The sequence below is a fragment of the Salmo salar genome, chromosome ssa03, assembly GCF_905237065.1.
Source record: "Salmo salar chromosome ssa03, Ssal_v3.1, whole genome shotgun sequence".
NCBI classification, from domain to species: Eukaryota; Metazoa; Chordata; class Actinopteri; order Salmoniformes; family Salmonidae; genus Salmo; species Salmo salar.
Window position 1 is genome coordinate 75034102 of NC_059444.1, and position 15430 is coordinate 75049531.

The 15430-nt window shown below is 46.6% G+C and overlaps 1 protein-coding gene across 2 annotated transcripts; it reads right to left on the reverse strand.

The window, feature by feature from the left end:
- Positions 1-470: 470 nt before the first annotated feature.
- LOC106601713 (coactivator-associated arginine methyltransferase 1) lies at positions 471-15143 on the reverse strand. Of its 2 annotated transcripts, none has more exons than XM_045715426.1 (16): positions 14912-15143; positions 12323-12448; positions 11859-11965; positions 11597-11701; positions 11318-11428; positions 9796-9973; positions 9494-9584; positions 9214-9295; positions 8280-8365; positions 7538-7627; positions 7024-7161; positions 3542-3631; positions 3316-3428; positions 2798-2875; positions 2610-2678; positions 471-2222 (listed from the first exon to the last, which is right to left on the reverse strand). In XM_045715426.1, the coding sequence occupies exons 1-16, from the start codon at positions 15051-15053 to the stop codon at positions 2065-2067; spliced, it is 1764 nt and encodes a 587-aa protein (XP_045571382.1). In that variant the 5' UTR covers positions 15054-15143; the 3' UTR covers positions 471-2064. The 2 variants fall into 2 exon arrangements, with proteins under 2 accessions (XP_045571382.1, XP_045571383.1); XM_045715427.1 differs by having other exon boundaries at positions 12323-12445; positions 14912-15121.
- Between the last annotated feature and the right edge of the window lie 287 nt (positions 15144-15430).

Genomic DNA, 15430 nt, shown 5'->3' on the forward strand with positions numbered 1-15430 from the left:
AGTTGTCAGTGCTCTGCTTACTGTACATGGATTCTTGTTTGTCCTGAAGCCTCAGAGGTGCTAGCCAAGCAATGATCCCTGAGATTTATGGGACAGCCGAGCACTCCAGAGGTAGTTGCTTTGTGTGCGCTTGGACATTAATTGGGCACGTCAATGTCTGCTGACCATGTAGGCTCATAGTGTAAGGCACAGGATTTGACTTACCCTCAAGGTGACGTTATAAAATCAGATTTCATTAGTCGTCCCTAACTGCTGGTTTTGGTTAGGAAAATCTGATCCTAGATCTGTGGCAATTTCTTACCTTGAGCAATAAAAACAATGAACAGGAGACGGCAGTCTTCCTGATGCACTTTCCATCAATTGAGTTCACAGAGAAACTAGTGTTTGAATGCTAAGCTAGCAACTATCACAACATTGGTGTTAAAATTCTAACTGTAATATCAAGTTAATTATAAGACCTGATCCAAAGATTTTTTGGGGACTTCTCCACCAACATTTAATTTACTCCTTTTATACTTGTTTTTTGTTTGTTGCTTTTCTGTGAAAGAAATAAAGACAACTGAAAAGTTAACCCTACAAACTAGCAAGACATTTTCTCTTCATAAAACTTGCTAAATCAAAAAAATGTAATTAAACTCAGTCCACAAATTGTGACTGGAAGCAATGCATACAATGTCCATTAAGTCTTTGTCTGAAGGTTGGGCAATCGACTTGCCCGGGAAAGGAGGGAGGAGAGGTTTAGATATGTTAGAGTCTGGATATCATAGGTAGTGAGGAGGGAAAAAGGTGACTCCCAAACTCCCCACCTCAGTCTGAACGGCAGTCTCAAAATGAAGGAAAGGAATCGGGGGAAGAATGTAAACTAGGATACAGCTGCTCCAACGGCCGACATCAGTGTCCTTGGTCCATACTGTCAGTTCATCCTGCTTCCACCAATACCATCGGCTCACTGCAACCCTGATTGGCTATGAAGGGGAGTGGGGGGCCGGGTCTGCTGCTGTGTTCTCGAAGCTTATTGGCTTTGGACAACACACCTCACAAGTAAATCGGAGGTGAGGTTCTAACAGAGTTCCAGAGTTGGTGTTCGTCAAGATCTCCTACACACTGACATCGAGGCTACGTCTCAAATGACACCCTAGTCCCTATACAGTGCACTTCATTTGTCCATGTGGCTCTAGTCAAAAAGTAGAGCACTGTATATGGAATAGGGTGTCCTTTTGAGATAGCCTAGGTCTACTGGGCTAAAGACTACCACTATGGATGACCAGACAAACACCTTGGGGGAGGAGCTAGCTATCGCTCTGGAATGGGGCCGTTTAAGGAGAGAGGCTCTACAGGCAGGTGGAGAAGTGCCTCTATGAAAACAAAATGGCGTCAGTGAGGGGTGTTCAACTGTACAGGAAAGCCCCGTCCTTTCAGTGCAGATCTGTAGTGGGGGACATCCAATCCAGCGATAAGGGGAGGGGGGATAGCGACTGGCTGTAGTGGATGGGGTTGGGTATTTGTTTGGTGGATGAGGGGGGCATCACACTGGTACTAGGGGAGGTGGAATGTCCAAAAGGGAGGGAGGGAACCCAGATAAAGGAGATGATACCTGCTGTACAGTCGTGCAATGAGTTATTCTTTGCAACAAAAGTCTCTGTGTTCAATGTGTGTGTGTAGGTGTACATGTGTCTGTAAAGCATAAAAAGGTCCAGTCAAACAAAGTTCAGTTCAGCTCTCCATTCAGAAAAACTGCCAATTCTTTGTGCTGATCAGTCTGTCAGTTGAACGTAGAGGTGCTGCCACCCTCTGGCTGGACTGGTGATATCATAGCAGCTGCTGCACGATGAGAGGGAGGGAGGGAGACGGGGAACAGCTCTCAAAACGGAGACAGCGGCGGGGAGGGACGGATATGAGAGAATAACTCCAGTGATAGAGAGATGGACAGTAAAGGAGAAAGAAAGGTGCTGAAGGGACAACACGACAGCACTGGTTTTGGTATTCTGGTTCTGGCTGTGGTCGGTCGGGGGGAGGTGCTAGTAGAGGTCATGCAGGGGTTCGGAGGTGAAGGGTGACGAGGTCTTAACTCCCATAATGCATGGTGTTGCTAGGGATGGCCATGGGAGAGGCCATGGAGATGGCGGGTCCCCCCATGGTGAACTGGTTGGTGACGGGATAATTCTGCTGCTGCTGGTTAGAGCTGCTGCTGCTGCTAGGACCTGATTGGCCAGTAGAAGCTCCTGGAGAGATGGGGGGGAAAGAGTGAGGGGGAGAAAATGGGAGAGAGAGGGAAAGAGTTATCACCTTCCCTTGATTGGTTGTGGACCAACTATGTCACACTTCAGAATCCATCCACTCCATTTACACAAATGATAGGCGTTCAGAAACTTGACCTGGTGTAGTTTAGTGCAGGGTTTCCCAAACTCTGTCCTGCCCCCCCCCCCCGCCCGGGTGCACGTTTTGGTTTTTGCTCTAGCACTACACAGCTGATTCAAATAATCAAAGCTTGATGAGGAGTTCATTCTTTAAAATCAGCTGTGTAGTGCAAGGGCAAAAATAAAAACGTGCACTTGGGGGGGGCAGGACCGGGTTTGGGAAACCCTTGTATAGTGTATAAAGAGACGTACCCTGGACGATTCCGGTGCTCATGATGGAACCCATCCTGGAGTGGGTGTGATTCACTATCCCTGTGTTCACTGAGGGCAGGAACAGAGGAAATAGTGAGACTGTGTATTAACGCACACACAAACGTGCAAACACATACAGTCAGTCACACGGTCTGTGCTTGTCTGTCAGTCAGTCCGTAGTATCCTACCGAGGGGGATGAGGTTGTTGTGGGACACCGTCGAGCCGCTGCCCATGACCGTACTGAGGTCATAGGCTGTAGGCATCCCTGAGAGAGAGAGAGAGATGAAAGGATGAGACGGGGAAGAGAGTGAGATGGGGAGGAGAGAGAATGAGAGAGATGGAGAGAGAAGGAGCGAAATGGGAGAAAAGCACAGGAGAAGCATAAGCATCCTTTCTCTCTCACACACCGTTTTCCCCTCAGAGAGAGCATGCATCCCCCGCCTATCAGCTGCTCTGTTAGCCTGCTCTATTCTGTGATATCCCTACAGTTTAGTAAGACATTTGGTCATGATGTTGTATGGATGCCTTTCGCCTGATGATGCTATCATGGGTCAGATTGTGTGTGTATCGTCTGTGTGTTTACCTGTCACAGCATTGTTCTGCCTCATGCAGTGTGTGTGTGTGGGTTCTGCCCCGTGCAGTGTGTGTGGGTATGTCCTCTGTGTGTGTGTCCTCTACCGGTGTCCTCTATGTGTGTGTATTTACCTGACACAGCCATGCCCTGGCTCATGCTGTAGGCCCCCCCAGTGTTCCACATGGTCTCAGAGGGGGAGGTGTAGTGCGACCCAGGAGGGGGGGTGGGGGTGCTGCCTGTGTACCTACAAAAACACACACATACACAACAACATACACGCCATGAGAGGGAGCTCCCCTTCCCCCCCTCGTTATCCTGAATGGCACAGGCCGAGGGCAGCGGAACAGACTAACTCACCTGAAAAAGGGGTTCTTCAAGTCCAGGAGGTTGCTGGACTTGGAGCCTGTCTGGTCCACCTGGGCAACAATACTGATGTCGTAGCTTTGTCTGTGAGGAGGGAAGAGAGCCGGGGATTGGTATGGGAGGAGGTGAGAAGGGAGGTGGATAGATTAACACAGACCAACACAGACAGACAGAGAAGCACAGATTCAGAAAGCACACATCTGTAACACACATATATACAGTGCTTTCGGAAGGTATTCAGACCCCTTGACGTTTTCCACATTTTGTTACACAGATTTTTTTTTATTTTTATCCCTCAATCTAAACACAATACCCCATAATGACAAAGCAAAAACAAGTTTGTAGACATTTTTCCTGATTTATATACAATTTAAAAAAACTGAAATATGACATTTACATAAGTATTCAAATCCTTTACTAAGTACTTTGTTGAAGCACCTTTGGCAGCAATTATAGCCTAAAGTCTTCTTGGGTAGGACACTACAAGCGTGGCACACCTGTATTTGGGGTGTTTCTCCCTTCTCTGCAGATCCTCTCAAGCTCTGTCAGGTTGGATGGGGAGCGTTGCTGCACAGCAGACCACCATAGTCCCTGTTCCCAAGAACACTTAAGGTAACCTGCCTAAATGACTAGCAACCCGTAGCCCTTACGTCTGTAGCCATGAAGTGCTTTGAAAGGCTAGTCATGGCTCACATCAATACCATTAACCCCACTCCAATTTGCATACTGCACCAAAAGATCCACAGATGATGCAATCTCTATTGCACTCCACACTGCCCAGTCCCACCCAGACAAAAGGAACACCTATGTGAGAATGCTATTCATTGACTACATCTCAGCGTTCAACACCATAGTGCCCTCAAAGCTCATCACTAAGCTCAGGACCCTGGGACTAAATAAACACCTCTCTGCAACTGGATCTTGGACTTCCTTATGGGCCACCCCCAGGTGGTAAGGGCAGGTGACAACACATCCGCCACGCTGATCCTCAACATGGGGGCCCCTCAGGGGTGCATGCTTGTCATGGGTCCTCAGATCCTCAAAAAGGTTCTACAAGCTGCCAGCTGCACCATCGAGAGCATCCTGACGGGTTGCATCACTGCCTGGTATGGCACTGCTTGGCCTCCGACCGCAAGGCACTACAGAGGGTAGTGCGTACGGCCCAGTACATCACTGGTGCCAAGCTTCCTGCCACCCAGGATCTCTATACCAGGCGGTTTCAGCGGAAGGCCCTAAAAATTGTAAAAGACTCCAGCCACCCTACTCAGACTGTTTTCTCTGCTACCGCACGGCAAGCGGTCCCGGAGCGCCAAGTCTAGGTCCAAGAGGCTTCTAAACAGCTTCTACCCCTAAGCCATAAGACTCCTGAACATCTAATCAAATGGCTACCTAGACTATTTGCATTGCCAACCCCCCCCCTACACTGCTGCTACTCTCTGTTATTATCTATGCATAGTCACTTTAATAACTCTACCTACATGTACATATTACTTCAATTACCTTGACGTAGGTGCCCCCACACATTGACTCTGTACTGGTACCCCCCGTATATAGCAATTGTTATTTACTGCTGCTCTTTAATTATTAGTTATTCTTATGTCATACTTTTTTAAAATTGGTATTTTCTTAAAACTGCATTGTTGGTTAAGGACTTGTAAGTATGCATTTCACAGTTTCACAATTTGATATGATTTTCTTGTCTCTCCAGACATGTTTGATCGGGTTAAAGTCCGGACTCTGGCTGGGCCACTCAAGGACATTGAGACTTGTCCCGAAGCCACGCCTGCGTTGTCTTGGCTGTGTGCTTAAGAGTCTGAGTGCTCTAGAGCTGGTTTTCATCAAGGATCTCTCTGAACTTTGCTTTGTTCATTTTTACCTCGATCCTGACTAGTCTCCCAGTCACTGCCTCTGAAAAACATCCCCACAGCATGATGCTGCCACCGCCATGCTTTACCGTAGGGATGGTGCCAGGTTTCATCCAGATGTGACACTTGGCATTCGGGCCAAAGAGTTCAATCTTGGTTTCATCAGACCAGAGAATTTTGTTTCTCATGGTCTGAGAGTCCTTTAGGTGCTTTTTGGCAAACTCCAAGCAGGCTGTCATGTGCATTTTAATGAGGAGTGGCTTCCATCTGGCCACAACTATTAAGGCCGGATTGGTGCAGTGCTGCAGAGATGGTTGTCCTTCTGGAAGGTTCTCCCATCTCTACAGATGAACTCTGGAGCTCTGTCAGAGTGACCATCGGGTTCTTGGTCACCACCCTGACCCAGGCCCTTCTCCCCCGATTGCTCAGCTTGGCTGGGAGGCCAGCTCCAGTCTTGGTGGTTCCAAACTTCTTCCATTTAAGAATGATGGAGGCCATTGTGTTCTTGGGGACCTTCAATAGTGCAGAAATGTTTTGGTACCCTTCCCCAGATCTGTGCCTCGACACAATCCTGTCTCGGAGCTCTACAGACAATTCCTTCAACCTCATGGCTTGGTTTTTGCTTTGACATGCATTGTCAACTGTCTGATCTTATATAGACAGGTGTGTTCCTTTCCAAATCATGTCCAATCAATTGAATTTACCACAGGTGGCCTCCAATTTAAGTTGTAGAAACAGCTCAAGGATGATCAATGGAAACAGGGTGCATCTGAGCTCAATTTCGAGTCTCATAGCAAAGGGTCTGAATACTTACGTAAATAAGGTAAGTTTATGTATTTTTTTAAATAAATTTGCAAACACTTCAACAAACTTGTTTTCACTTTGTCATTATGGGCTGGTGTGTGTAAATTGCTGAGATGTTTTTTTATTTAATACATTTTAGGCTATAACCTAACAAAATTTAGAAAAAGTCAAGGGATCTGAATAGTTTCCGAAGGCACTGGGTAGCTCCAAAAGTATTGGGGCATCTCAATTCTCCAAAAGTACTGGGGCAGTGAGACATTTTGTTGTTTTGATACATGAGGTTGCAGACGCACAAATATCATCCACGACCCCCCACCCCACCAAATGCTAACCTTCCCTGTTATTGTAGTGGTGAGAGGTTAGCATGAGGTTACACTAACTTCCTCACTCATCATTATTTACGATTCATTCAGGATTATATGTAACCATGGTAGCATCCACAGTATTTAGAAACATTATATTGTTATTTACAATAAAAGTGACAATTCATTATTTACCATTAATTTCAATTGGGCACAAAATAATTGGAAACAATTTCTAAACTGTTCACCCGATATGGATGAAAATACCCTGAAATTAAAGCTGACAGTCTGCACTTTATCCCCATAGTCATTGTATGAGGCAATGTTTTAAAATAATTGTTGCTGTCCCAATACTTTTGGAGCTCACTGTATATCACCTACACACACATTCAGTCAGATGTGTCATAATATAACAAGTCTGGGCCTAGAGGTGAATGACAACACACTAACACCAAAGCCTCCCATCCCCAACAGACCCCCAGTAAATCCCTCTACAGTCACTCACCTCTTGTTGGCGATGAGCAGTGCTGTGCCGGAGAGTGTGTCTCCTGCCTTGGTGAAGAGGGGTGACTGGAGCAGACAGCGGACCTGGTACCAGTGGGTCAGGGGCTCTGTGGGGGCTGTAGAGAGCCACACTGTCACCCTGCAGAGAGAGGGGGGGGGGGTTAGAGGTCAGGATACTTGAAGGTTCAATCAGCGTCATCCTACTACAGTACAAGCATGGTCAGATATTCAGTAGGAACAGACATTTACAACTTATTGTGAAATGTTTCTATAGTGAATGTATTGTACAATATTGTATTGCTTTTAAGTTGCACCCGCTTTCTGTCTTTGTGTTTATAACAATGTCTGTGAGAAAAAAAAGGGGAAAAAAACAAGTGATGAAAGAAAAAGGAAATTGACGGTGTAGCTACAGTCAGCATCCATATGGGTCAAGAGTCCTGGAATCAAGTGATCAAATTCTACTCCTGACCACACACACACTTCTGCCCTGGTTAAGGCAGCTCAGGCCGACTTACATTGATCCCATGAACGCTACGTCAAACCAGAAGGCCAGGCCGTGCACCAGCCCTGAGTGCATCATATGGAACTTAAAGGGAATCTCTATCCTGAAAGAGAGAGCGAGAGAGAAAGGAAGAGAGAGGGAAAGAGAGAAAAGAGTGGGATAAGTGTTAGTCTAGTTAAAGGGGCAATCAGCTGTTGCTACATCAATTTTTTGGGACTAATAAATTAATGATATATACCCACTGAGTCTTGAAGAATATAATTTATAAATGCCTCATGAGCTTAGTTCAACTGTCACACTCCATCAGAACCCAAAATATAAGTTTGTTTTACTCCAATGTTTGTAAACAAAGTAAATGTAAACAATATATATAATCAAAACATGGTTAAAACTATAATTCTCATATCATGGATGGTCAGTCCTTGCATCCATAGCTCAGTCTATGAATTTGAGAGTGGTTCCATTTCTCCAGCCCCATCCCTCCGCTTTTTACAGAAAGGGTGGGGAATTCGCTTTGTTATCGTTCCTACTAAGAGTCTTGCTGCTTTAAGGTTATTTTTACACACTAGAAGGAATTATGTAGTATTTTTGCTGATGTAGGAAATTCAAAATCAGAAGTAGCCCCATATTAGAGAAGTAGGACATCCCCACATTCAGTAACATGTATCTACGCATCTCAATTCTCAACTCAATCTATGAATAACAATTCAATAATAAATATGAGGGAATAACACACACAGACAGCGCACACAGACCTGTACAAATCCTCCTCTTTGGCCTCCAGGAAGTTAACTGTGTATTTGACAGACTTGGCCATCAAGATACGGATATCAAATGTGTCCTGAGAGGGGGAGGGAAAGAAAAAGGAGGAAGGAGAGAGACGGGAAAGAGGGAAGCAAGAGTATCCAGGTAAGTCCCAGTGAGGTTGAAATGTTTTACGGCAGCATTGGCTAGAGTGGGTACGAAGACAGTCTATGCCTTAATTGAATGATCTAGAACAGAGGCTGTACCCAGAACCAGGCACTCCGGCCGGGCCTGGCTCTCCCAGCAGAGTAACAGAGGAGCAGGCACGGAGGAGGCCTACCCAGATGACTACCGCTGGAAAATGATGTGTGTGTGGTATGTCGCTGTGTGTGATAAAAGGGTTGAGATGAATTCAATGAATACCCCTTATGAGCAGTGATAGTACTGTTGAAACCTCACTGTTGGTTCTGTGGTGTTAGACTGGGGGAGCTGAACTGGGCGAAAACATTGGGATCCTCAACTCAGACCGCATCCAACTTATTTATCCCAGCTGTCATAACACACACAGTGTGACGGTGGTATCTTCTACCACAAACACACACTCCCATACAGTCAATCTCCTATCCTGCATCAGCGTTTGCCCATAAACACACACACCTCATGTACCACCCTTAGACATAAACAAACACACAGGCCAGTCCGTACTATGCAACCCAATTTTCCACAAACAGCTCGTCCCCACATAACCCCTGACTAAACATCCCTCCCATAAACATTTCCTAGTTAACCGACCCCCCTGCACCCCAATCATCTTGGGGGGGGGGTCGGTTAACTAGGAAATGTTTGGGGGGGGGGAAATCGCTTTAATCGACATGGTGGGAGGTGCAGGCAATGTCAGAAGATAGGTGTTCAAGAGGCTGACATATAATTGAGAATTCTACGTACCACAATGGGCTGGCGAAAGTACTCGTCCACCGCTGCGCCTCGCAGGGCTGAGAGGTCCACACCATGGAAGGAAGGCTGGTACCTGAATGAGGGAGTGAGAGAATCATTATCATCAACTCAATCCCATCAACTACAGCAGCCCAATGAAAAGTGACTGATATCTCCGTACATTCACTGCTTCCACTCCGAGCTTCTTCTCTTGCCATTTCCCCCTCCGTCCCTCCAACCCCATCCTTCCTCCTACTCTCCCTGTTTCTCTCCTCCCTCCCCTCCTACTCACCAGAAGTTGGCCTTGGTGAACTGCTCCATGTAGAGCTGTTCGTCTGTGAATGGGGCCAGGTGCACGTCACCGATGGTGGGGAACATTTTACCTGCGACACACATGAAGTCAGTTAATGATGGTACAATCACCAGTGGCTAGTCATGATGAATCTGTCTCTCAGTTTTAAAATGTAAACTTTAATATTATTTACTGCTTGGGATTCAAAATATTCGTCAGACCTTTTGACATGTTCTCCCTTTCTCCTTCCCTCCCACTCTACCCCTTTCTATGCTCTCCCTCCAACCTTCCCTCTGTCTCACCGCTAGGCTTGAGGAACTTCTTGGCGTGGAGGTAGCTCTCTAGCATCCTCTCGTTGAAGAGCATGTAGCCCATGGGCTCTGAGATGATGATGTCCACCTGCTCAGGTAGCGTAACCTCCTCTACTTTACCAGGGATCACCACCACACGGTCCCCCAGACGGTTAGTGTTCACCAGGACCTAGTGGAAGGGACACCAGAGGATTAGTGTTCACCAGGACCTAGTGGAAGGGACACCAGAGGATTAGTGTTCACCAGGACCTAGTGGAAGGGACACCAGAGGATTAGAGTTCACCAGGACCTAGTGGAAGGGACACCAGAGGATTAGTGTTCACCAGGACCTAGTGGAAGGGACACCAGAGGATTAGTGTTCACCAGGACCTAGTGGAAGGGACACCAGAGGATTAGTGTTCACCAGGACCTAGTGGAAGGGACACCAGAGGATTAGTGTTCACCAGGACCTAGTGGAAGGGACACCAGAGGATTAGTGTTCACCAGGACCTAGTGGAGGGGACACCAGAGGGTTAGTGTTCACCAGGACCTAGTGGAAGGGACACCAGAGGATTAGTGTTCACCAGGACCTAGTGGAAGGGACACCAGAGGATTAGTGTTCACCAGGACCTAGTGGAGGGGACACCAGAGGATTAGTGTTCACCAGGACCTAGTGGAAGGGACACCAGAGGATTAGTGTTCACCAGGACCTAGTGGAAGGGACACCAGAGGATTAGTGTTCACCAGGACCTAGTGGAAGGGACACCAGAGGATTAGTGTTCACCAGGACCTAGTGGAAGGGACACCAGAGGATTAGTGTTCACCAGGACCTAGTGGAGGGGACACCAGAGGATTAGTGTTCACCAGGACCTAGTGGAAGGGACACCAGAGGATTAGTGTTCACCAGGACCTAGTGGAAGGGACACCAGAGGATTAGTGTTCACCAGGACCTAGTGGAGGGGACACCAGAGGGTTAGTGTTCACCAGGACCTAGTGGAAGGGACACCAGAGGATTAGTGTTCACCAGGACCTAGTGGAAGGGACACCAGAGGATTAGTGTTCACCAGGACCTAGTGGAAGGGACACCAGAGGATTAGTGTTCACCAGGACCTAGTGGAAGGGACACCAGAGGATTAGTGTTCACCAGGACCTAGTGGAGGGGACACCAGAGGAGTAGAGTTCACCCGGACCTAATTGAAGGGACACCAGAGGGTTAGAGTTCACCCGGACCTAGTGGAGGGGATGCCAGAGGGTTAGAGTTCCTCCGGATCTAGTGGAGGGGACACCAGAGGGTTAGTGTGTGTGTGTATTAGAGTGACACTGATACATCTGCCAGACTTATGGCTACATAGCATGTCAAAACGAGGATAGGGTTAGAGCAGGGGTGGCAAACTTTTCAGCATGAGGGCTGTTGAAATTCAACAGAGGACTGCACAGATTAGTTTGTCAAAATCAATTTGCGGGACAGAAAAAGTGCAGTTAATTGAAAATATATAGGTCACTTAATTTCAACATAGTTTAGTGTGTCTGTTACCTCTGCGTGCTGGGCCATGGTGCTGGCCTCCACAGCGTAGACCTTCCTGGCCCCAGCCTGAGCAGCAAAGAACGACAGAATCCCTGAACCACAGCCCACATCCAACACCACCTAGAGAGAGAGAGGGGAATGGATCCTAATTCATCCCTGATAAAGACATCAATGAAATACAACAGTGTCTACTGCCCAAACCAATTAAACAACAGTTTAGTTTCAAATACAGCAAAGGACTCAATTCAGAACAAGCTATATTTAAGTCCCAGGACAGTGCATCAGGACCTTGTCCTTGAAGTCTGTGTGGTTCTGGAGGATGGCCCTCTGATAGGTTCCTGTCCTGACGTAGTCCTGCATCATGTTCTGCTGCTGGGAGAGGTAGCCATAGAACTGGAGGAGCGAAGGAGAGAGAGAGAACAAGGGAGAGAAAGGAAAATAAAGAGACAGAACAGATTATTTTTCATGAGGTGTTTTAATATTGTCACTGAACTAATAAAGGTTGGAATAAATAAATTATTGCAATGCATGGCAGATTCTGCGTGTGCACCTGGAAGTACTGTACTGCGGATGATTCCTCTGTCCTGTCGCTGAAGACCGACTGCTCTCCACTGTGGCCGCGGCAGTTCTTCAGGAGGTTATAGAACGATGAGAACTCTGAGTAGATAGTCATAATAGGTTATAAGCAGGACAAATCAGACATAAGTTATAAACGGTCCTAAGCCAGTCATAATGGGGAGAACTCCAACGCACGGTAATAACCAATTATAACAGTTCACAAGGATGACAGAGGCAAGACAAGTATGAGAAACAATAAGAATCTCTTTATGAGGACAGGAACATGTGCACTAGGACAGGGAGTCAAAGACACAGACACATAGGAGACAGAGGGTCAATGACAGAGACAGATATAGCCTACTGGGAGGCAGTCAAAGACAGACGGAAAAAACAGACAGACAAACAATGACAGCATTCTCTGAGAAAGAGCGCCGGTGGTTGCCGGGGGTTAGCTACCTGCAGGTGAGGTGAACTGTAGCAGGACGCTGTTGCAGCCCAGCGTGATGATGAACGACTGTTTCCCCACGCGACTGCACTCTGTGTCCCGGGAGACCGAACACTTGAACACGCATGTCTCCTCTGCTGTGGGAGGAGTCATACATTAGTTAGGGCCCGGCAACACGCCTACAACAGGTCATTCATGGAATAAGCGTGGCACAGGAGTACGTGGCTTACCGTACGCCACACAACATGAAGAACAACATGCTAACAGAACTGGCCTGATCACACACAGCGCTTTATTGACTAAGTATTAAAGCATCTCAACCATAGCAGCAAGCAAAGAGCTATTTTTAACCTCCTTTAGCCAGGGAAAGTGCGTAATTTCTTCTGTTGAAGCTATTTCACACACACTCCTGGATGATTAAGATCACATGGTTTTAAAGACTGGATATGTGAAAGCAATATATTGGCAAGGTAGGTCTAGTGCTGTGCCCGCATGGCAGTGAGATAATCTATGGGTTAATCTAGCAGTTGTGATGGGATGCAGCATGTTTTATTAACAGACCAAACTAGCTATTGACACTGGATTAACCCGCGATAAATATGAGAGCGGGAGTGTGTGTGTTGCTTAACAAGTGTGTGTTCGATGTAAGGGCTGAGAGATAGAGTGCATGCTTTAAAATATGTAGGCTACAACCATCTCTCTCCACTAGACGTTGCCTGTCTATGTGGGAAATGACAATGACAGATGGGGGACAAGGACTCACTATAGACATGTTACAGATATGTAACAACCAGATGATAGCCATGTCAATGTTCTAACTGGTTAATGTTAGGTCATAATAGACACTTGTCAAAGTGAAGAGCAAAACTGTGATATTTTTGCTGGGCCAAGGCATTGCCCCTCACAGACAAGATGTAAATAGGGGCGGCAGCGTAGCCTAGTGGTTAGAGCGTTGAACTAGTAACCGTTCGAATCCCCGAGCTGACAATGTACAAATCTGTAGTTCTGCCCCTGAACAAGGCAGTTAAGTTAACCTGCTGTTCCTAGGCCGTCATTGAAAATAAGAATTTGTTCTTAACTGACTTGCCTAGTTAAATAATGGTAAAATAAAATAAAACGATTGTGTGGCAAGACACTGAGGTTATTTTTCCAAGTGGAAAACATAAAATTGGTCAGATGACTTGAGACTATGTAGCAATTCAATCGGGAGTTCATTCCTGCCTGGTGTGGAAACGTTTATCTTCCATCATGGGAATGTTGGAAGAGGAAACGGCTGTTGGGCCTATGGACCGGACCAAGCAATCACACACATCATACAACTTTGATAGGACACCTTGAAAAACACCCTGCCACACACACATTTCCACTTTCCCCACAGCCCAAGCTTGACTGTATCAAAACAAGGGACATCACGGCTTCTTGGAAGGGACATCCATCTGTGCCTCACAGTGTAACAAAAGCTGCAAGCGCTCAGCGCGAGCACACAAGAGAACGACAGGGGAGAAGGGAGGTGGGGGACTAGCTGGCTATTGTTCAGAGGAGAACAAAGATGAATAACTAATACGAGCCTGGTTTAGCTCATCGAAACACAACGACTCATATTTAGACTGTTTTTTAAACGATTTCGTTTGTCGATATTTATTCACTCAGCTAGGCATCTACAGTAGATTAGATAACCATAAAGTAGCACGCGCGAGCCACCGGGGTTAGCTTGCTTGTTTGCACCGCTACTAGCATGATCTGTGCGCAAAGACGACGACGTTCCAAAACAAAACACACTTTTAAGATACCCATCTCAAAGGGTCAAATGTTATCTTGCTTTATCATAACTACTTAACTAGCTAATAAAGAGGGCAATGCTCATATGACGCAGTTGGTTTTAACTGTTAGAACTATGTGGCATTAAGGGCAAACCATTGCGTAGTGTGGCTGATAGCTTATTGGGGGAAAAATGAAAGAGCATGTTAACATGTCAATTAGCTTTGGCTATCTGCGTCAATGTGTAGCGAACTGGCTAGCGTGCTCAGCCGTGGGGCAGGATAGTGCATCATTGAAAAGCAATCTAGCGCTAAATTGTTAGCAAGTTGATATTAGTAAACAAGGGTAGATGGGTATCTAATGTGCTTGGTCACACTTAGCTTGCTGTCCAGGAAACGTCTCGTGTGAGCTAAAACAGACTACTTCGCATTAAATAAATACTTTAAAGAATATTCCCCAAGACAAATAGATATGTAAGAAAAAACGTGGTCCACAAGCCACGAAATGAGCGCAGTAAGCTTGCTAAAGCTAACCACCTATAGTTAGCTAAGCTACCAACAGTGTGCGCTGTCGTGGTGCTGGAGAAGTAACGTTAGCTAACTAAGTTATGTTAGCTAGCTAGCTAATAGCGATAAGCGAAAACAACAGTCCCCATTACGTTAGATTCTATAGGTGGAACCAGTCGGTTTTGAAGTGGAACCCCCACACGCACACACGTGCAAGACCAGGCACTCTCATCGGTTAGCTAGATAGCTTTTTAGCATTTAGCTCTGGCTAACCAGGAGTTAACCAGGAGCCCAGGCCGAACCGGGCTATGGAAGAGCTGTCTCAAGTCAACTCACCGTTGGAGAGGTTGATCAGGGCCGCGTCCTGTGTGGCTTTCACCTCCAGTCTTAGGGGCTGCTGCTCGGAGTGACGCTGTATTTCTCCGTTTGCGTCTCCAATAGAGAGGAGCCGCACGCCGGGAAACACCGACACCGCCATCTTCGATCTGTGGGAAGAGACAGCTCACTGTGGCGCTCACATCCAGCGTTGGACGTGCAGTCACGACAGGAAACGGGATACACGCAGCTTTACCGCCACTCTGTGGCCGAGAGGCAAACTGCTTAGTGCAAATACAGTAGACTTTGCACTGACTTCTGTTGTCACTGCTATACACTGTTTCAGCATAGACAGTATAGTTAGTTGGGCAAAGAGAGAAATAGGGGATCTTGAATACTCGTTTGAATTAAATAAAAATGTCAGACTGTCAGCCAGGCTGCGTTTCGTATCCTGGTCTGTTAAATCTGGGTGAATAATATTGGTTCTGCTGTGTAACATGTCATGCAGCAAGTACCAAAACCTACAACTTTGGGCAGTGG

Bases quoted from the DNA above. Each gene is read 5' to 3' on its own strand.
- LOC106601713 (XM_045715426.1), bottom strand. From the start codon at position 15,053: ATGGCGGTGTCGGTGTTTCCCGGCGTGCGGCTCCTCTCTATTGGAGAC. The intron at 9,296-9,493 runs GTGAGTAGGAGG...TCCCTCATTCAG, and splicing joins TTCACCAAGGCCAACTTCTG to GTACCAGCCTTCCTTCCATG. The intron at 8,366-9,213 runs GTACGTAGAATT...TCCCCCTCTCAG, and splicing joins ACTTTCGCCAGCCCATTGTG to GACACATTTGATATCCGTAT.